We start from the raw sequence: 22,322 nt of genomic DNA, 5'->3' as shown, positions 1-22,322 counted from the left end.
TAGAGTGCCTATTATGCGTTTGAGAAGATGGAGACATTAATGATTATGTAATCTCTTATTTGCTCACTTTAGTGCCATGTTAAACCATCTGAAAACAAAAAAAATAAATCTGTGCCACCCAGCAAAATCTGGCAGGCAGCAGATGCACTCATTTTATTCTCAAACTAAGTTTTAAAGAATCAACCATCTAATTAGCCCCCTGGGGCCTGGCATTAACTATTATTACCACCAATCTTCAGTGAATTGCAGAATGCGCTCAGAGCTTCAGCAGAAATGCATGGAATACCGAAGGGTCTGCTGTTTTCAATTTACTATCCTATCCTTGCAGTTACCGGGATTCCAGGTTAAGTATTGGACTTAGTAACTCAGCAAATCATCACTGAACTGCATTTTTTGTACCATTCAATCAACAATGCATCTCCCTTTCCCTCTCACGATGCATATTAACTTTCGTCAAGGTAGGTTTTCTTTGCTCTACTTGTCTAATCTCTTCCCGGATACAAAATCACGACAACGCTACTAATTCGTCTTCAGATGACACAATCGACAAAATGGTAACATAACTTCTCAGTAGTAGTGGCTTAATTTTCTTCTTGAATATTATTATGTAACCACTTGTCAGTGTACATCTCTTACAAATCTGTTATAGTTACACGTCTTTTGAGTTTTGCTATTTGCTGACAGTTACATATTTTCTTCATTTACCAATAACAACCCATCACGTAGATAAACTTGGGCTCTTTTTTCACACCGCTTTCGTATGTAGCTTTCTTCTTGTTATTACAGTACGAATATAATCCTGTTCTCGCCATTGGTCTCGTCCGAATCTTTGATCGGTTTTCAAGGTATAACTAGCATCCCATTATATTATTGATGAGCTTATTGTATGTGGTTTATCTTGGTGTTGTCAGTTTAAAAATATTGTTTTCTTCCGTGGCTCACATAATTCAAGTGTCAATTAACAAACTCTTCTTAGCATGTGACATCCAATTGTCAGTGCATTGTGTGCCTAATATCACAAGTTTCTCAGAGTGTCGACGAAGTGTTACGGCGTTATTCAATGTGTACATAAGTGATGATACTGCAAATTATCAGTTGAGAGCGATTTTGGAATATTGAAGTATTTTTGCTGATTTTGATACAGTAGTTTCCTGAACAGGCACAGTGCAGCATGGCTATGGTTTCAGTTGTACAAGACAGTAAGATTTTGGATTATCTCTGTGAAATTGTAACTGTCTATAGATGACAGAGCAAGCTGCTTTATTCTCGTTCTCCCAAACTCATTGTTTGATTCCAATTCTCTCGCATGTTGCACTGTTGATGGCACTACTCTGTCAACTGTTGAGAGTCGGATTTTCTCCTGCTCACAACATCTGGTAATGTGTTATATTCTTTCCACCTTCAACAATGTTTCCAAGTTGAGTGTGAAACTATATCTGGTAGCACCTCTGAAATGGAAAGTGAAATACTTTTATTTCAAATATCTACTGCAGGGTAAGGGTAATCAATAGTTACAAGTAGGAGGGTATTGCTTCGACTCAGAACTCCGATGGTTCAACAGAAGATTCATTTTACTGCACACGGAAAGGCTCCAAGTTTTCAGTGCCCGTGATTGGCAATTAACATTTTTATTTGCTCGCACTGTCGGCTAAAATGTCCATTGCATGCTTATTTACCTCTGTTTAAGAATAATTCTGAGCAAATTGGCTTACATGTTCCCGAACACTGATGACGTATTCTACACACATTTGAATGAATCGTATGCATTCAGGGAGAGATATCATATTGGTTAGTTTTAGTTTCCCAGTCTATTATTATGCACCTTTTTATTTAGTATTGTTTCCATTTTCTTCATTCCTACTGTATTGCCTTGCTATGTTTATGAACCCATGCAGTTTTCGTTTTGAGCTCAACGAAGTCTCTAACTGCCTCCCTTGTTTATTACAGCTAACCTGGTCGTGATTGTGATCCTGTCTCGAAGAACATGTGGCCTCTCTTGCTGTATCACCTATTACCTGGTATCAATGGCAGTGGCAGATCTTCTGGTCATATTTACTGCTGTCCTCTTAAACCGAATAGCTGGTATTTATTTTCCATTAAGTTTTCTTTCCATCACTCCATTGTGCAGTTTACGTTCTGCCTTGATTTATGCATCTATAGACAGTTCTGCCTGGTTAACAGTCACTTTTACGTTTGACCGATTTGTGGCCATTTCATGCCAGAAGCTGAAAATACGGTATTGCACTGAGATGGTGGCTGCATGGGTTATAGGAATCGTGTGCACGTTGAGTTGTATAAAAAATGCCTTCTTTTATTTTGTATATGACCCTATATACGTAATTAAAAATATGCCATGGTTCTGTCGTGTGAAAGTTATATTTTACACGTCACCTGCCTGGGCTGCATTTGACTGGATGCGATCCATTCTAACCCCCTGTCTCCCATTCATTCTGATTGTACTGCTCAATGCTCTGACGGTCAGACATGTTCTAGCAGCTAATAAAGCCCGCAGGAGAGTTCGGGCTCAGAACAATGGAGAGAACCAGAATGACCCAGAAGTTGAGAAGCGGAAAAAGTCCATTGTTTTACTTTTTGCCATTTCGTGCAATTTCATCCTACTCTATTTACTATTCATGATAACGATTCTCTATGTCCGAATTGCCAATGTTACTTATTTCTCAGGTTCTGATTCTGGTGAACCAACATTCAGTCTTGAGGAATATGGATTTATGCTTCAGCTTCTGAGTTCTTGCATCAATCCCTTTATTTATGCTGGAGTGCAGGCTAAATTCAGAGCAGAATTAATGAATGGGGTGAAGTATCCATTGAGGTTATTACGTAAGTCACTCAACCTATGACAACAGGAAAATTCTGCACCAGTAGTTTATGATAACACGTTTCCTCTAAATGCCCAAATTTCAAATAGCCCTTCTTCCAATAAATATTTTTTCTTAGTTTTCAAACTCTCTTGGCTGCGTGATCACAGGTGCATTCTTAAGAGTGTTCATAGCGTTTACGATCACTGCAGAGTGATATCAAGTGGGCGTTGTGACGTAGTACCATTTTCCTACCATTTACCAGTATCCTTGCTATTACTCTATTTGAATAAATATGTTATGGCAGTCCTATTGCCTTGATTGAGCTTGCCTGCTCCAGTATTCCAGAAAGTGCATTCGAGAACTTGACCACTAGCTGTGTGATAAGGCATATATTCTTCTCCAGAATTTGATTCATTTGCAAGTTCAATTTAATCTGTGCCCTCCCATTTTGTATTTTTTTCATATCTGGGTTCAGTTTATCTCTATATTTCTCTCTAAACCTCATATGATTTTGCAACCACTTATGATACCTCTTTTGAATCTTGTCCTTTCCGAGGGAAATTGTCCCAATTTCTCACATCTTACTTTTTAAGTGAAGCTCTGAATCCTTGCACACATTTTCATAAATGTCTGCGGAAGTCTCTCCAAAGCACTCTAAAATTGTACAAAATACGTCAGTTGAGACTGAACTAATGTGTTGGTAAATTGCAACATTATCTCCTTTCTCTTCTTTCTGTGACCAAGTTAATAACTCCAAATGAGATATGCAGTATCAATAAAATATGAATATCAAATTATTCTGACGTCAGTGGAACATGAAGAAAATGTTTAAAACCATATTTCGTGATACAGTCGCGTGTTTCGTCTCTCTTGCTACATGCTATTCCTGTTTCTCAGTCATTCAGTGAGATTTCACAGAAATTTATAATAGAACGAAAGAGCAGTGTAAATTCTTGTCCCTTTACATTATTGCAATAGATTTTTAATTCCGCGGTGACCAGAGTGGGAGTAAGGTGGAAATAGGGTGTCTGATCACTATCGTCTGATTGACAATGTGGATCTGCTAGATGTTTTTTGGATGTGCATGGTTGTTCAATCGATCGTTTGGTGAACACCCGTTGTCATTTCGCCATTTTGTGGAAGTAAGTAGAGCAGCAAATGATCATTCCGTAGATTCTTCAGCATTCCTTTCTCAATGAACAGCAGATTGTCAAAATAAATTCTCAACATTTACTTCAATGTAATTTTAGAAACTTGTCGTGTTCAAGTTGATAACTACTGCCTCACCCAACTAGCACTGCTCATCCTTACTCGTCTTAGCATGGACAAAATTATAATGAATCGCTTCAAAGGGACCTTTAAACTGTGTACTATTTAAATTTCCTCAAAGAAAAGACCTGAATATTCAGGTGAATACCTGAAATTGCAATTCCATAATTTCACATATTTGCACTTTTAACTTTTTCAGTCTTGATTGCCAGCCCTGCACTTGAAAATACTTGAATTAGAATACAGTATGGCATTATAACCAGAATTGGGCATCACCAATGCAACCATTCTAAAATAACGCTATCAGCACTGAAACTAACCTCCAATGAATGGAATATATCGAAAAATGCTGAAAATACAAGGAAGATCAGAAAACGTCTTTTCAGAACGAATAACAGTTAACCCTTCAATGTTACTTGCTACTCCTGGAACGTTTACTGTCCTCGACCAGTCATACTCTTTGGAAGAAAACGTCTTTTGTCATAATCAGCGATGGGCAACAATGGTACCAACTGAATCTTTCCCCCTGGAAATTGTGGCAATTAATTCCCCAAAACAATGGTCTTTCTGCAAGAAGATCATGGTCATTTAAGATCAAATATCTATGCCTCACGCATGATTATACCGGTGAATCTGGTGTACACAGCGTGCAAAAGTCACTTATTGACAGTGTTCTGGAGAATACCACGTTTTACCTGCATTGTAGGATTGAAATATTCACAATTTTGACGGAACATACACCGACTAACTATTGCTGAATCCATATATTAAAGCTGGCATCATGAGCCAAAAACAATTGCTCCATGGATATTGATAGTACAAGGGAGAATCAAGGGGTCAGTTAGGGCTAAATGTACGACCGTAGTAGCAGACAAATTGATTATCAGGGTCCACTCCATGAGTATCAGGTGGTGATAACAAAAGATCCCAAGGCACCATTTCTTTCAAAACAAACAGAAGGGAAAACTGTTAAAAACAACGGTGATGGACAATTAACAAAGTTAGTGAGAAGATTTGTAGCTCGGGTGCTCGTTGCTGTGGTTCTGATCGCCGAGCTGGAAATTTTTGTTGCAAACGTTTCGTCCCCTGTCTAGGTGACATCCTCAGTGCTTGGGAGCCTCCTGTGAAGCGCTTCTGTGGTGTTTCCTCCGGCATTTATAGTGGCCTGTCCCTGCCGCTTCCGGTTGTCAGTTTCAGCTGTCCGCTGTAGTGGCCGGTATATTGGGTCCAGGTCGATGTGTTTGTTGATGGAGTTTGTGGATGAGTGCCATGCTTCGAGGAATTCCATGGCTGTTCTTTGTTTGGCTTGCCCTATAATGGTAGTGTTGTCCCAGTCAAATTCATGTTGCTTGTCGTCTGCGTGTGTGGCTACTAGGGATAGCTGGTCGTGTCATTTCGTGGCTAGTTGATATTCGTGGATGCGGATCGTTAGCTGTCTTCCTGTTTGTCCTATATAGTGTTTTGTGCAGTCCTTGCATTGGGATTTTGTACACTACATTAGTTTTGCTCATGCTGGGTATCGGGTCCTTCGTTCTGGTGAGTTGTTGTCTGAGTGTGGCTGTTGGTTTGTGTGCTGTTATAAGTCCTAGTGGTCGCAGTAGTCTGGCTGTCATTTCAGAGATGTTCTTGATGTATGGTAGTGTGGCTAGTCCTTTGGGTTGCGGCATGTCCTCGTTCCGTTGTCTTTCCCTTAGGCATCTGTTGATGAAATTGCCCGGGTATCCGTTTTTGGCGAATACCTTGTATCGGTGTTCCTCTTCCGCTTTTTGCCGTTCTGGTGTGCTGCAGTGTGTTGTGGCCCTTTTGAATAGTGTCTTGATGCAACTACGTTTGTGTGTATTGGGGTGGTTGCTTTCATAGTTCAGGACTTGGTCTGTGTGTGTGGCTTTCCTGTGTACCTTAGTGGTGAATTCTCGGTTTGGTGTTCTCTGTACCCTCACGTCTATGAATGGGAGTTGGTTGTCCTTTTCTTCCTCACTCGTGAATCAGATTCCTGTGAGTGTGGAGTTGATGATCCGGTGTGTTTTCTCTATTTCCGTGTTTTTAATGATTACAAAGGTGTCATCAACGTATCTGACCCAGAGTTTGGGTTGAATTTGTGGTAAGACTGTTTGTTCTAACCTTTGCATTACTGCTTCTGCTATGAGTCCCGAGATCGGTGAGCCCATGGGTGTTCCGTTGATTTGTTCGTATATCTGGAGTGTGAAGTGTGTTGTGAGGCACATGTCCAGTAGTTTAAGTTTGCCATCTTTGTTGATGGGTTCAACGTCCTGTTGTCTGTTATGTCTGTTTTCAGGTTGGCTAATGTTTCTCTGGCTAGGGCTTTGTCAATAGAGGTGAACAGTGCCGTTACGTCGAATGAGACCATGGTTTCTTCCTTGTCTATGTGTATATTTCTGATGATGTCCAATAATTCCTGTGTTGATTGTATAGAGTGTCTGATTAGATTACTTACAGTGTGGAAACAGGCCCTTCGGCCCAACAAGTCCACACCGACCCGCCGAAGCGCAACCCACCCGTACCCCTACATTTACCCCTTACCTAACACTACGGGCAATTTAGCATGGCCAATTCACCTGACCTGCACATCTTTGGACTGTGGGAGGAAACCGGAGCACCCGGGGGAAACCCACGCAGACACGGGGAGAACGTGCAAACTCCACACAGTCAGTCGCCTGAGGCGGGAATTGAACCCGGGTCTCTGGCGCTGTGAGGCAACAGTGCTAACCCCTGTGCCACCGTGCCGCCCACTACGTCTGGATCCGCTGATCAGGTGTTTCAGTTTCTGCTGTCGTTCTTTAGCCAGTTTGTGTGATGGTGTCCCTGGTAGTGATACTATGGGTCTTAGTGGGATGTCTGGTTTGTGCACTTTAGGTAGTCCGTAGAATCTGGGGGTGTTGTTGCTTTCAGGTTTCATTCTTTCTAAGTCAGGCCTGGTTATCTGTCCGTTTTTTTGTAGGTTCCTCAGTGTGTTGTTTATCCTATTGGTGAACTGTGGGGTGGGGTCAAACTCCCTCTTTTGGTAAATGTTGGTATCTGTAAGTAGTTGTTGTGCTTTTTGGATGTACTTTGCTTTGTCCAGGATGACCGTCATTCTGCCTTTGTCTGCTGGTAGTATGATTATGTTCTTACCGTTTCTTAGTGATTTTAGTGCTTCCCTCTCCTTGGTGTTGAGGTTATGTGTTTGTCTTTTCCTTGTTATCAGCGGTACGATACTTTGTCTCACTGTTTGTTGTGTCTCTTCTATCAGTCCATTGTTCCTGAGTGTGCATTCTCGTGCTGCTAGGAAGTCTGCTGTCTTGGCGTCCCTGTGGTTGTAGTTGAGTCCCTTGGCCAGTATTGTTCTTTCCGTGTCTGTGAGCTGTCTGTGGGAGAGGTTTTTCACCCAGGTGTGTGTTGTGGTGTTCACTTTGTTGTGTGTTAGTTTGGCCATTTTTTCTTTTAGTGCCGTTTTTTTGCGGTGTGTAGTCCTGTTCTGTCCTATGGTGACAGCCTGTTCTATGGTCCGGGTCCATTCCTGATTAGTGGTTTTTGAAATTAACGACTTTTGGCGCGCAATTCCTTGTCTGTATCTGTGAAGTCGGTTGTGAGCGTCTGTCATCATTACCTGGATCATCCTGAGTCCGTTCTGTCTGGCTGTGTCTCTGGCTTGTGGGTTGTTGACTGGCGGTCTGTATCTGACACTTGGTGGAAGGATTCGATTCTTTCGGCATTCATGCAGGAACCGGAGTTGTTCGTATGTGGCGCTTAGGCGGTTAGCGCAGGATTCCCATTTCCTGGCTTGTCTTAGCGTCTCTTGCCCGTAGGTGTTCAAAGTTTGTGAGAACCATTATAGGGCAAGCCAAACAAAGAACAGCCAGGGAATTCCTCGAAGCATGGCACTCATCCACAAACTCCATCAACAAACACATCGACCTGGACCCAATATACCGGCCACTACAGCGGACAGCTGAAACTGACAACCGGAAGCGGCAGGGACAGGCCACTATAAATGCCGGAGGAAACACCACAGAAGCGCTTCACAGGAGGCTCCCAAGCACTGAGGATGTCACCTAGACAGGGGACGAAACGTTTGCAACAAAACTTTCCAGCTCGGCGAACAGGACAATTAACAAAGCTAAGATTTATTGTGAAATCTGTAACAGAATGCCCTCCTAAGTCAATTTAATGCAGACAGTCTAACTTCGCTGAGTTCTGTGGACAGACAGCCTGTCCTTGCAAGTTTTGGAAACAATCTAATTCGGCAGAGTCAGGGGAAAACTCAAGGGCAGAAACACATTTTTCAACAGTAAAGGAAAAGGAAAACAATTCCTTATGTGGAAAAGGGCTCGAACTGTTCCCGAGCTGATTGTCCTTGAGGTGAGATAAGGCTGAGCGAAGTATGCTATAAAGAAAACATGTGAATGATACTCGGGACCCCTTGCATAAGGCATTTTGTCAAGTGCAGAGGGTCCCTTTGCAAAGGCATGTAAAATTGTTTTATTTGCTCTTGCTAGCATTTGAGTCGAGTCAATTTAGTTTCCACGACAACAACACCGTGATTATTTATGACAGGAGACAGATAGAGGCAGAAGTAGGAGATCAACAGGAGAATGCAAAATCATGTTAAAATAATTTGTGACGGCTCCTTATCTGAATCGAGAAAGGAAAACAGGTTGTGTTATTAATGTAGACGATTAACATGGAGACGAAGTTGGCAGTAGAGCTCTTAAACTGACAAAGAGTGCTCAAGCAACTCAGTTGACAGCAGTAGTATATATAGTGAGTACCCAGTACAATATCGCTCAGGATCTGCCATCTATTCAGATAGTATGCATGTGCGCAGCAATTTGAAAGAATACCTTCTTTGTGGGACATGACAGAATATGCACTGAGCGACGGAAATGTCCTACCATCCGCCCCTTTACTGCGATATACTTTCAAAATGGTGAAAGGACGAGAACATGGAATAATGAAACTGAAGACTCGTTAGAAGTGATCACGAGGTCGATGTGCCAAAAAATGAGGTAACTGGTGAAGAAGAATGTTTGGCGCACATTGAAGGAATCGAAGCGCAGCAAGAGAAAGAATAGTTTCGAATTGATTTGGCAGGAGATAAAAGAAAAGACAAAGATTTGCAAAAAGTATTGAAAGGGCAGAAATCGGTGGAACTTGAGTGATAAAAGGGCATACATAGAAAGGAAGGTGTGGCTGTACTGAAGGAAATTTGCCGTACCTCAGGGAGAAAGGAATCAGATGATTTATTTTTACCACAATATATATGGATATCAAGGTGGATGAATACTGTGGAGAGGCAGAACGAGGTATTTTGGTGGCCACGAATGAAGGGGACATGCAACAATCCATAAGAATTTGTCCAATAATTGCTCAATTAATATCAGCAGAAATGTGAAGAAATAGTTCTTAGACCCACAAGGCGAATCGAGTCGCCCTGCACAAATCTACAAATTGACTTTAGGTTTCCACAACCCCTTATCACGAGAGTACATCAGCATATCCTGCTGATAATGGATAAAATCACCAAATGTGTTGAGGTGTTTCCCACTCAAACTAACACTACTAAGATTCCACCAACTACGTTGGAAACGGTTGTTAATTACTGGGGTTGCGTGACGAGTATAAGTCAGATCAAGGATGAAGTATTTTATGGCCCAGTTGATGTAGAGTGCCATGACACGACAAGGGATTAAGCAAAAGTTCAACATACCTTGGGCCACAATCCAGTGAAGTAAAGGAGAGAATGAATAGAACCCTGGAGGACATGCTGACCAAAATGGTACAGCAATATCAGAACACTTGTTAAATAGTCTTGACAAATAGCCTCATGTCCTGATAATAGCAGCAAAAACTATGGCCTCCTCTACAAAACTATGGCCTCCTCTACAACACTTGGTAAATAGTCTTGACAAATAGCCTCATGTCCTGATAATAGCAGCAAAAACTATGGCCTCCTCTATAGTTTCATGACAGGCAGAGAGATGCGTGGCCTCCAGCCACTGTTAGTCAAGACCAGAGCCAACAGAAGTAGACGGATTAATGAAAGACAAGTGAATAAAACAAGGGGTTGAGAGTGTAGAAATGCTGAACTACGTAGCTGCAAATATCATGGATAAGCATGTAACGCATGTTTTGACTCCAAGGCAAAACCACTGGAGCCGCAAGCTGGCAAAAGGTAAAGGTACCTGCGCATCAAATACACCCAAATGGTCCTGAGATTTGCAGGACAATATGAGGTGAGAAGATAACGTGAGCCCCACAATATGTAAACCGATTTCAGCTCCAAATAATCGCTGATACCAAAATAAGTAGTTACAGCCCTTTGGATGAAACACGAAAATTGCCACCATAAGCACGTAATTCTAGTAATTCGTGATGTCCCAGAATTGGGAGACTTTGGGTTAGACTGGCCATGTATACATCAGCACTCGAACCAGATGGTGGGGCAATTACCCTTTTAAATATACCACTCCCCGAAGCCTCCAGGAATAGAATGCTTTTGCGGTATCATGAGACAAAACAAGAGATAAAGAAAGAAAGGTTAAACTAGCGGGATATTTACTGACGTGGTTAACCCCGCAAACGATATGGCGCTAAATGAAGTGATGGACGATTAGAAGTGACACTGATTTGCATGAATTGCCGATGGGGTGCAGAAATTTAGCATGTAAGTAATGTGCTCACTAAAGAAAAATAAATGACAATAAATTGCAAATAAGATCAGAAATTACATTTCTTTTACAGGGGACCCAGCCAATGAGATGATGATTACCTAAGCTTTATATTTTGGTTAAGCTGGGCTAATGGATATTGTGATTACACTCCTCCAACAGGAAACCAAAGGGAAGGGGAATGGAGTAAAATTCAATAGTAATAACAAACTGCGCATTGCAGAGATTCAGACAGTAAAGCTTAGCTGTTAAAATAGCTTCAGACTCAACATCACACTCTTTTTTAAGCTGAGACGGTACCGTGGACGCAGGCGTCCGGTCCAAGTAAACTAGATTGCCATTTTGAGGTTAAAAACGGACCGATGTGAAATTTCAGGGTAATGGGGGCAAGAGAAAATGGACACCGATTGTGCAGCACTTTATGTAAAGTCACTGACAAGATTAGACACTGTTAGAGAGAAATGACAAAGTGGACTCCTGATTCCCGTGTGCAGGAGAACAAATCGACCATTGCTCAGAGCCCTTTATCAGCTGGCATTTGAGAGGGCTCTCTCTCTCTCTCTCCGACATTCTGGTTACCCAACGAAGCACAACACTTTTGGACATTTCACATTTAAATAATCCCACGCAACACGGATGCCAATATTAGCTACACCCCTAATCTATACATTCAAAGCTGTAAACACAGGATCAATGACGGACAGCTCAATAGACAGCCTTCATTCCTCCCATAATCTCTTGATGTCTACCAGTCATCTCCGTTATTAGTCCTTCGGATCTTACAATGCATTTGACAGTTATTCTCCTCCCCAGACATGTACCACTTAAATCAAGTTAAAGAGTCATAGAGTCAAAAAGATGCACAGCGCAGAAACCCTTTCGGCTCAACTTTTCCATGCCGACCAGATCCCAACGAACCTAGTCCCACCTGCCAGCACGTGGCCCATATCCCTCCAAACCCTTCCTATTCAAATACACGTGCAGATGCCTTTTAAATGTTGCAATTGTACTAGCCTTCACCACATCCTCTGGCAGCTCATTCCATACACGTACCACCCTCTGAGAGAAAAGGGTGTCTTTTATGTCTTTCCCCTCTCACCCTAAATCTATGCCCTCTAGTTCTGTATTCACCCACCCCAGGGAAAAGACCGTGTCTGATTATCCTATCGATGAGCCTCACGACTATATAATCCTCTGTAAGGTCACCCCGCAGTCTCTGACGCTCCAGAGAAAACAGCCCCAGCCTGTTCAACCTCTCCCTATATCTCAAATCCTCCAACCCTGGCAACATCCTCGTTAATCTTTTCTGAACCCTTTCAAGTTTCACAGCATCTTTGCGATAGGAAGGAGACCAGAATTGCACGCAATATTCCAACAGTGGCCTAACCAATGTCCTGTACAGCCGCAACATAACCTCCCAACTCCTGTTCTCAATACTCTGACCAATAAAGGAAAGCATACGAAAAGCCTTCTTCACTATCCTATGTAGCTGCGCCTCCACTTTCAAGGAGCTATGAACTTGCACTCCAAGGTCTCTTTGCTCAGCAACACTCCCGAATATCTTTCGATTAAGCGTCTATGTCCTGCTAAGATTTGCTCTCGCAAAATGCAGCGCTTCACATTCATCTAAATTAAACTCCACCTGCTACTTTTTAGCCCATTGGCCATCTGACCAATATACCGTTGCATTCTGAGGTAACTTCCTTCACTGTGCACTACACCTCCAATGTCGGTGTCATTTGAAAACTTGCTAACTATAACTCCTCTGTTCACATGCAAATCATCTATATACGTTATGAAAATTAGTGGACCCAGCAGCGATTCTTGTGGCACTCCTTTGGTCACAGACCTCCACTTTGAAAAATAATCCTCCACCGTCACTCCTCTGTCTTTTACCTCTGAGCCAGTTCTCTGTCGAAATGACTAGTTCTCCCTGTATTCCATGAGATCTAGACTTGCTACCCAGTCTACCATTGGGAACCTTGTTGAAAGCCTTACTGAAGTCCAAATAGCACATGTCTACCGCTCTGCCCTCATTAATCTTCTTTGTTACGTCTTCAGAGAACTCAATCAAGTTTGTGAGACATGATTTCCCAAAAACAAAGAAATGTTGTCTATTTCTAATCATAAGAAACTGGATAATAACTTACCGCAATGATTTTTTCCAAATTCCTTAATTACCTTATTTCAAACAAGAGAAAAATAATAAAGAACAAAGAACAAAGAAAATTTACAGCCCAGGAATATGCCCTTTGGCCCTCGAAACCTGAGCGAATCCAAATGCACTGTCTAAACTTATCGCCCAATTCCTAAGCATTGGTATCCCTCTGCTCCCCACATACTCATGCATTTGTCCAGACACTCCTTAAGTGAATCTACCGTGCCTACCTCTCCCGCGTTTGCTGGCAACACGTTTCAGGTATCTACTGACCTCTGTGTAATGTACTTGCTGCGTATATCCCCCTTAAACATTTCGCCTTTCACCTTGAACTCATGATTTCTCGTTATTGAATCCCTCACCCTGGGAAAAATGCTTATCTCTACCCTATCTACGCTTCATGATTTTGTAAACCTCAATCTGGTCGCCCTCAATCTCATTTTTCCTCATGAAAATATTCCTAACCTATTCAACCTCTCGTCATGGTTAACGCCTTCCATACCGGGCGACATCCTTGTAAACCTTCTCTGCACCCTCTCCAATGGGTCCTCATCCTTTTGGTAATGTGGCGACCAGAATTGTACACAGTATTCTAAATGCGGCTGTACCAAAGTCTTGTTCAATTTCAACATGTCCAGCCATCTCTTATGCCCAATACCCCGTCCAATCAAAGCAAGAATACCGTATGCCTTCTTGACCGCTCTACCCACCTGTACAGCCGCCTTCAGGGTATAATGGACCAGACCTCCCAGATCTCTCTGCTCACCAACTTTTCCCAAAGCTCTTCCGTTTACAGTGTATTTGGCTCTAGAATTAGACTTCTCAAAATGCATCATCTTCCATTTCCCTGGATTGAACTCCATCTGCCTCTTCTCCACCCAACTCTCCAGTCTATCGATATTCTCCTGTATTCTTTGACAATCCCCTATGCATTCTGCTTTTCACTAACATTTGTGTCATCTGCAAACTTACTGACCAAACCAAAAATGCCTTTTTCCAGATCATTTATGCATATTACAAACAATAGTGGCCCCAACATTGATCCCTATTGAACGTCAGTGGTCTCCTTTCTCCCTTTCGAGAAAGCCCTTTCTACTACTGCTCTCTGTCTCCTAGTGCTCAACCAGTTCTTTATCCACTTAGCTAGAACACCCTGCATACCATGTAACTTCACTTTGTACATTAGTGTACCACGGAGAACCTTATCAAACACCTAACTAAAGTCCATGTATATGACATTTACAGCCCTTCCTTCATCTATCAACTTGGTCACATCCTCAAAGAACTCTATTAAGTTGGTAAGGCACGATCTTCCTCGCACAAACCCATGTTTCCTATCACTGATAAGTCCATTTTTTTCCAAACATAAAGCGATTTTATCCCCCAGTACCTTCTGCATCAACTTTCCCACCACTGGCGTCAGGCTCACTGGTCTGTAGTTACTTGGAATATCCCTACCATCCTTCTTGTACAGGGGGACAACATGAGCAATCCTCTAGTCCTCTAGCACCTCACCTGTGTTTAAGAATGCTACAAAGAAATCTGTCAGAGGCCCAGCTATTTCCACTCTCGCAACCCTCAGCAGTTTGGGATAGATCCCATCCAGTCATGCGGATTTGTCCACCTTAATATCCCTTAGTCTACCCAACACATCTTCCTTCCTTCTGTCAACGTGCTCCTGATAAACAAACTTCAGTCTCTAATCTCAACATTCATCACCTTCCGTTCTTCAGTGAACACTGATGCAAAGCAATAATTGAGAATCTCACGCATTTTCTCAGGTTAGACACAACCTTTCTTCCTAATGCTTTACTGGACCAACCTTTCGCTAGTTCCCCTCTTGCTTCGTATATAAGAAAAAAAGGCATTGGGATTCTCCTAAATTTTAATCACTGAAGATAATTCATGACCCATTTTAACCTGCTTGATTCCTCGTTTAAGACTGGTCCTACTCTCCCGACATTCCTCCAAGGCCCACTCTGTTCTTGGAGAAAGTGAAGACTGCAGATGCTGGAGATCACAGCTGAAAATGTGTTGCTGGAAAAGCGCAGCAGGTCAGGCAGCATCCAAGGAGCAGGAGAATCGACGTTTCTGGCCTGAGCCCTTCTTCAGGAACCTGAAGAAGAAAATTCCTGAAGAAGGGCTGATGCCCGAAACGTCGATTCTCCTGTTCCTTGGATGCTGCCTGACCTGCTGCGCTTTTCCAGCAACACATTTTCAGCCCCATTCTGTTCTTATCTACCTGAATCTTATGTATGCTTCCCTTTTCCTTTTGGCTAGTTGCAGAATTTCTCTTGTCATTCATGGTTCACAAATCATGCCTGTCCTATCCATTATTTTGAACAGGACATGCCTATCCTGCACTATCTTCAACCTATATTTGAAAGTCTCTCACACATCAAATATGGACTTTCCATCAAATAGCTATGCCCAAACCACATTTGCGCGCTCCTGCCTAATTTCGATGTATATTGTCTTGGCCTAATTTGGTACCTTTCCCTTAGGACCACTCTTATCTTTGTCAACGAGTACTCAAAAACTTACAGAATTGTGGTCACTATTCCCAAAGTCCATTAATGTTAAGATTAGGTGGTTTGGCCATGCTTAATTCTCCATTGTAAGCAGGGATATGTAGGTTGATTATAATAGCCATAGGCAATGCGGAATTACATAGATAAGGTAGAGGATTGCGTTTGGGTGGGGTTCTCTTCAGTAGATCAATGTGGTCTTAAATGCCCAAATGGCCTGCTTCCATACTGCTTCTGTGATGAGATGTCTTGGAACAAACAGCCTAAAATTTACAGCGTAGAAGGAGCTAAAATGACTGTTTGATTCCACAGTAATTGAGATTCAATGTGTAATGCTCAAAATGGTCTAGCTCATTCCCCAATACCAGCTCCAGTCTGGCCCCTTCCCACAAAAGAATGTGCATTTCTACAATTATTTCTTTAACAAGCCTAAGAAATAGAGGACAGCTTCTCTTTCGCTCAACACTGGGAGATCAAACACAGTCTCTCTGTTTTGCAACTATAGTTGAGGACCCCTGCAATTTGCACGCTGGACATTGGTTTTGATGCAAACTTTTAATTCTCAATAACCTTCAATGTCTCGATCCTAGGCTGGACCTCTTTACTAAATAAGATAGCATCGATTCGAAATTCATTGATGAAGAGGTGAAATTCAGTTAATGTCAACTTTCCCTTGATCTTTGGATGCAAAGATCTGTACTTGAGCTGCAATTAATTATTTTCCATGCTTTGAAATCTCTTCTGCTCTCCAAATGATTGGCTGTTTACATCATTTGTCGCTCTATTTTCCCTGCCAGGAGGGCTTTTCTTTTTACAGTGTACAATTGGCTGCTCATAAAAGCTCAACTAAATGCCTGCCTGGATGCGAATGTGTGGAAATTCACAATTCTTAGATTGGCCTTTAAAGGGAATCACGACAATTACCCGATGAATCTCAATTACTGTGGGATCAAATAGTTATTCTAGTTCCTTCTACAGTGTAAACTTTTCCAAGACATCTCATCATCGAAGCAGTATGGAAGCAGGTTATTTGGCCATTTAAGTCCACATTGACCCAGTGAAGAGAACCTCACCCAAACTCTACCTTATCCATGGAATTCTGCATTTCCATGGCTATCATAATTAGCCTACATATCCCTGCTTACAATGGACAATTCAGCATGGCCAAACCACCTAATCTGCACATTAATGGACTTTGGGAAGTAATCGAAACAATTCTGCACAGACACTAAAAAATGTGCAAACTTTATACAGACACTCACCTGAGTGTTGAATCGAACCCACGCCTTTGGTGTTGTGAGGCAGCCCTGCCAGCCACTCAGAAATGGCACTTCCCATTATATAGGTTGAGACACGCTCGAAGCCGATAAATGGAAATGCAGACATCTTTAGCTCAGTTAAATTAAATGAGTTACAGGAGGAAAGTGAAAATTTTAAGCCATTGTATCAAAAGGCATTCACAGAAAAAGAATACGATTGTATCCCTGAATATTATTATCGTAGAATGACGTCTTAATGAGGAAATGGAGATCATCACATACTCAGGCATTTCAGATGAGCAGAAGTTCATCAAGTCTTATTCTCGGGGTTGAAGAAAGTAGCTGTTGCGAGTGGCGCGTGAGCTACCTCTGGCGGTTATTTAGGAGTAAGAAAAACTCAAGATAAAATACAAAAGTCATTTTTATAGACCTGGACTGCATAATGAAATTGTTGAATTTTGCCTGATATGTCATATATGTTAGGTAATTGGAAAACCACGGTCAATGATAAAACCCATATATTTAATATCTATTCCTGCATTTGAGGAACATTTTACAAGAGTCTTAATTAATTGCAGAAAACCCCTTCCTCAACCCAAACGTGACAGTCAGTATTTGTTTATAATAATAGATGTGTCCACTATATTTCCAGAATCGTAATAAAACAGGGAAAAGGACTGTAGATGATTGCTCAAAATTTTCGCGACATAGGACTACTGACAGAGATACAGTCAGATCAAGGGTGCAACTTCACAGCGTAATTATTCAAGGAAGATTATGGGCATCTTAAGAATAAAACAGTTCCAATCTACTGCATACCATCCAGAGTCACAGGGAGTGCTGGAAATGTTGCATCAGACATTAAAAATCATGTTGAGGGTTTATAGTCAAGACGATCTCGATGAATAGGACTAGGGAATTTCGTTTGTGCTTTTTTTTTGCGGTCAGAGTTTCACGAAATGAGTCGACCAAATTCTGTCCATTTCAATTAGTTTATGGACATAAAGTGAGATCACCGCTAATACTGACTAAGGAGAAATGGGTAAGTCATAATTCAGAGATCACGTATTTGGACTACGTGTCAAACTTTAAGGAATGGAGCGGGAATGTTGGCTTGACTGCATTTAAAAGTATCATAGCACACTATGAGACAGGAAGCAGACAAGAAATCAAAAAGTCGCAATTTTGTTGTTGGGGAGAAGGTGTTAGTGTTATTTCTCGTGAAAGATGTACCTTTAAAAACAAGGTTTAGTGAACTTTATCAATTCGAAAGGAAATTGAGTGAGGTGAGCTATTTGAAAGTACTCCAGACAGAACAATTCTCACGTTAATGTGCTCAAATGGTATTTTGATAGGGAATGAAAGCCAAAGAAGACTGTATTATTGCTTACAAACAAGGAAAAACCAAGTTCAGGGGATTCTGAATTAGACACTCCTCAAGTTAAATTGGACAATGAGAAAGTTGTCAAAGCTTGGGGTAAATTATTGAGTTACTTTCCAGAGGAAAATTGAAATGCCCTGAAAGAGTGATAACTATCACATCGGGAGATGTGTGGAAATACTCTGGGAAGTACTAACCTAATTATACATGGTGTAGATCCAGAAAATGCTGTTCCTATTAAGCAACATTTATTTGTCATAACTCTTTAAAATTGACGCAGGTTCACAAGGACACTGGACGCATGCTCCAAGAAGACATAGTCGAAGCGAATTATAGTGACTGCAGCTCAGCAATCGTAAAGAAGTCAAACCAGATGGTACCAAAGGGTTATGTGTGAACTGTTGCAAATTAAATGCAGTTAAAAAGATTGATGTATATATCTGATTCCTCGTTTGGAAGATTGTATTCAGAAAGTGGGACAAGCAGCTTATACATCTGAGTGGGAGTTTGCTCAGAGGATACTGGCAGGTACTTTGTCATAAAGATCGAAGGCAGTTTTGGCTTTTGTAACACTGAATGGACAGTATCGATTTGAAGTCATGCCATTTGGTATGAGAAATGCGCTAGCCAAATTTCAGAGACTAACCAACAGGTTAATTGCCGGTCGACCCAACTGCGTTGTATATATCGATGACATAGTGACTTTTATCGCACAGGGAAAGAACATTTACAATATTTATCCGACTTGTTCGATCAACTTCGGAAGGCAGGCTTGATGATAAATCTGGTTAAAAGTGAATTTATCAACGCCAAAGTCACTTTCTTTGGCCACTTTGTTGGATATTATTAAAGGCCCCACGGGATGCAAAAACAAAAGTAATTGGGGAGTTTCCCATACCATGGACAAAGCGATGAGTACAATAATTCCTGAGATTGAGTGGATTTCATCGAAAACGTGTACCAAAGGTTGGCAGCTTGGCTGCTCCAGCCAATAAGTTGCTCAAGAAAGGCAAGAAGTTTCAGAAAACAGCAGACCGCCAGAAGGCATTTGACAGTCTGAAAGCTGTATTAACCACTGCTACAGGATCAGCCAAGCCTAATTGTGCAAGACATTAGAGATGGCTGTTGACTCGGCAAGATGGCGGCGATTCTGTAGAACTACTGTGGAGAGCTCTGCCTAACAGCCAAGGCATACTGGTGGGTTTTTCTTTGCCATCCCTGGCCAACTTATGTGGTGGAATTATTAGATTAAGTCCTTACAGATCACATATTTGTTAATATTTGGGAGTGGGAAGGATGCGAAAGGGAAAAGGAACAAGCAAACAACAGCAAAGAGGACACCCCCCTGCAGCACCTACGACACCAGAGACAGCAGAGGCAGCAGCCTCTCCTGAACCCCCCGGAGACCCAACAGACTCAAAGGAATTGGCTGCGGCGATGGAGAGACTTACCTTGAAAGTTGGGGCTGCGATTGAGGAGATCCGTGGGGAGATACGTGCCCAGGTCCAAACTATTGCATCCATGCTGCAGAAGCATGAGCAGGATATCCAGAGCCTCGGGGAGAGGCTGGAGGAGATGGAGGGTTGAAGTAAGGCCTCGGAAGCTGTGCTGGAGTCCTCATCCAGTCGGATCTAGGTGCTGGAGCGAGAGGCACGGGCCTTGCGAGACCATATCGACGACCTCGAAAATCGAGGTCGGGGGATAAATCTCCAAATTGTCGAGCTCCCGGAAGGTGAGCAGCCAGTTTGCTTCTTTCAAAGCTGGCTGCCGAAGGTTTTGGGCGTACACATCAAGCCCAGCAGGCTACAGATTGAAAGGGTTTATCAGATTACAGTGCACTCGTCAGGCCCAGGTGCAGCGCCCCCGCTCGGACCTAGTGCACTTCCATTCATTTCAGGTCAAGCAAAAAGTCATAAAATCTTCCAGATCCCTGGGTAAGGATCCACAGGCACTGCTGTATAAGGGGTCAAAAATCATGTTTTTCCAGGGTTTCTCTGCAGCTGTAATTCGAAAGAGGAATTCCTTCGATTTAGGTAAAAAGTGGCTGAGGAACCTGGGCATCCAGTACTCCCTGAAATACTCTGCACTGCTTCATTTCAGCCACGAGGGCTCAGTTTATACATTTGACTTGGCGGATAAGGCTAAAAACTTTGTAGACACTTTAAAATAGATGGATTGGCCTTAATTTTCGTTCTCTTTTCTATCTTTCCCTAAGTTTTCTCTTCCTTTTTTAAATCCCTTTCTTGCTCCGTAACAATTTCCTTTTTGGAAAGGGGGGGGAAAGACCTTGGAATACGTTGTTCCTGTTTCTTTTAATAACTGGATTTTCTGATGGAAATTTTTGTGAATGTTCTTTCTTGTCTCTCCCCTTTTTTTGTGCTTTTTCTGTTTCCCTTTTAGTCACAGGTAGGGATGATATGGATCCAGGAATGGGTGGAGGGCTCATCCTGACTTTGTCTTTATTCTGTTGATTTAAGAATCATCTCCTTGTTTTGTTTTCTGGCCTAAGGTTGGGCCACAGTCCGGGTTTGAAGGAGCTGTGAAGGAGGGGATGGGTAGGGTGAGTGCCTCCTATGGGCAGGGGGAAGCGTCTTCTATTCAAGATTTTATAGTTAGTTTCCTTTGTAGATTTTTGATAATAATAGTTCTTTAAAGTTATGATAGAGTAGTTTTTGTATGTATAGTTTTTCGATTATCTGAGTCTTTATTAATTTATTATGGGCGCTTTGTAAGCAAGGTTCTTCCTCCGAGGGTTTCAAGGGTCTCTGAAAGGGGACGTGGCTAAGTGGCTTATTAAATGTTGCACCCGGAACATTAAGGCAAGTCATTTGTCTATCAAAAGGAAAAAAAGTGCTTTCTAGCCTGAAGAGGGAAAGGGTTGATATCGCTTTGTTGCAGGAAACCCATCTTGATGATGGTGAACACATGAAATTACAACAGGGCGGTTATGACCGGGTATTTGTTTTTAGATTAGATTACTTACAGTGTGGAACCAGGCCCTTCGGCCCAACAAGTCCACAGCGACCTGCCGAAGCGCAACCTACCCATTCCACTACATTTACCCCTTTTACCTAACACTAGGGCAATTTAGCATGGCCAATTCACCTAACCTGCACATCTTTGGATTGTGGGAGGAAACCGGAGCACCCGGAGGAAACCCACACAGACACGGGGAGAATGTGCAAGCTCCACACAGTCAGTCGCCTGAGTCGGGAATTGAACCCAGGTCTCTGGTACTGTGAGGCAGCAGTGCTAACCACTGTGCCACCTTTACTACTAAAAGTAATGGGAGTGGGGGTACTTATCCATAAAACTCTGCCGTTCACATTATGAGAGCAGGTGAAAGATGAGCAGGGACGGTTTGTGATACTTAAAGCCCTGATACATGGGGAGGAAGATGGCATTTTAAACGTCTACTGTCCTCCAGTGCATCCCCTCAAATGTTTGATTAGTGCTTTCTCTAAGTTGAGTGCTTTTGGAACATGGCACATTATTATAGGAGGGGATTGTAATTTTCTTTTGGATCCAACAGTGGACAGGATGCCTTGTGGGCCCCTAACTATTTCTTCGCAGGCCAAGCAGGTGGTTGACTTATGCGAGGATAAGTCTTATGGGGCTGGTGGATATGTGGAGATGTCTTCACCCTACCTGCAGGGATTTCATCTTGTTTCCGAGCACACATAAATGTCACACGAGGACTGACCTCTTTCTGGCTCCCACGGCAATTCTGGATTTGATTATGGGTTGTAAAATTGGGCATATCTATTTCTGATCATGGGGCAGTATATTTGGAGCTTAAGGCCAAGAGTATGGGCTAGGTTTGCGGCATTGGCATTTGCACCCTTTTCTCCTTCAGGATTCCAAATTTGTGGAATACTTTTTGAAGGAGTTTCAGGAATTCTTGACTATCAACGACTAGTAGTCCATCTGTGCTGTGGGAACTGCTAAGGCCTTTGCTAGGTGGTTAGCTATTTCCTATTCGGCTAGCTGGAAACGACAGAAGGAGGAACAGCAGCGTCTACTTGAGACACGGTTGAAAGCCGCCAAGGCGGCACATTTCGCGTGGCTTTTGGTGACTAAGCTACAGTGGATAACGGTCCTCCGGGCCGCCTTGAATTCAATACTGATGCAAAACGCAAAGGAAGAACCTGATTTTGCTCGACAGAGACTGTTCGAATATAGAGATAGGCCAGGGAAGTATTTAGCGTACCTGACTAGGAAAAAGCGTGCTCCCTAATCC

General features: G+C 42.3%; 1 protein-coding gene across 1 annotated transcript; it reads left to right on the top strand.

Moving 5' to 3' along the window:
- Positions 1-273: 273 nt before the first annotated feature.
- On the top strand, positions 274-19,198 carry LOC148143506 (putative G protein-coupled receptor 139). The gene is made up of 5 exons (XM_087975221.1): positions 274-343; positions 1,948-2,838; positions 8,585-8,661; positions 18,363-18,458; positions 19,049-19,198. Exons 1-5 carry the CDS (start codon positions 274-276, stop codon positions 19,196-19,198), a joined length of 1,284 nt encoding a protein of 427 aa, XP_087831347.1.
- Positions 19,199-22,322: the final 3,124 nt, after the last annotated feature.

This window comes from Chiloscyllium plagiosum, unplaced genomic scaffold (assembly GCF_037043375.1).
Source record: "Chiloscyllium plagiosum isolate Xiang-an unplaced genomic scaffold, Cpla_swu_hap1 HiC_scaffold_27, whole genome shotgun sequence".
Classification (NCBI taxonomy): Eukaryota; Metazoa; Chordata; class Chondrichthyes; order Orectolobiformes; family Hemiscylliidae; genus Chiloscyllium; species Chiloscyllium plagiosum.
This window is presented reverse-complemented; position numbering and strand designations above follow the sequence as displayed.

What these genes read in the sequence shown, in the direction of transcription:
- LOC148143506 (XM_087975221.1), top strand. Translation starts at nt 274, where the DNA reads ATGCATGGAATACCGAAGGGTCTGCTGTTTTCAATTTACTATCCTATC. An exon ending in TGCAGTTACCGGGATTCCAG is followed by an intron (nt 344 to 1,947) that starts GTTAAGTATTGG and finishes TGTTTATTACAG; the next exon opens with CTAACCTGGTCGTGATTGTG. An exon ending in GGAGACAGATAGAGGCAGAA is followed by an intron (nt 8,662 to 18,362) that starts GTAGGAGATCAA and finishes AAATTGACGCAG; the next exon opens with GTTCACAAGGACACTGGACG.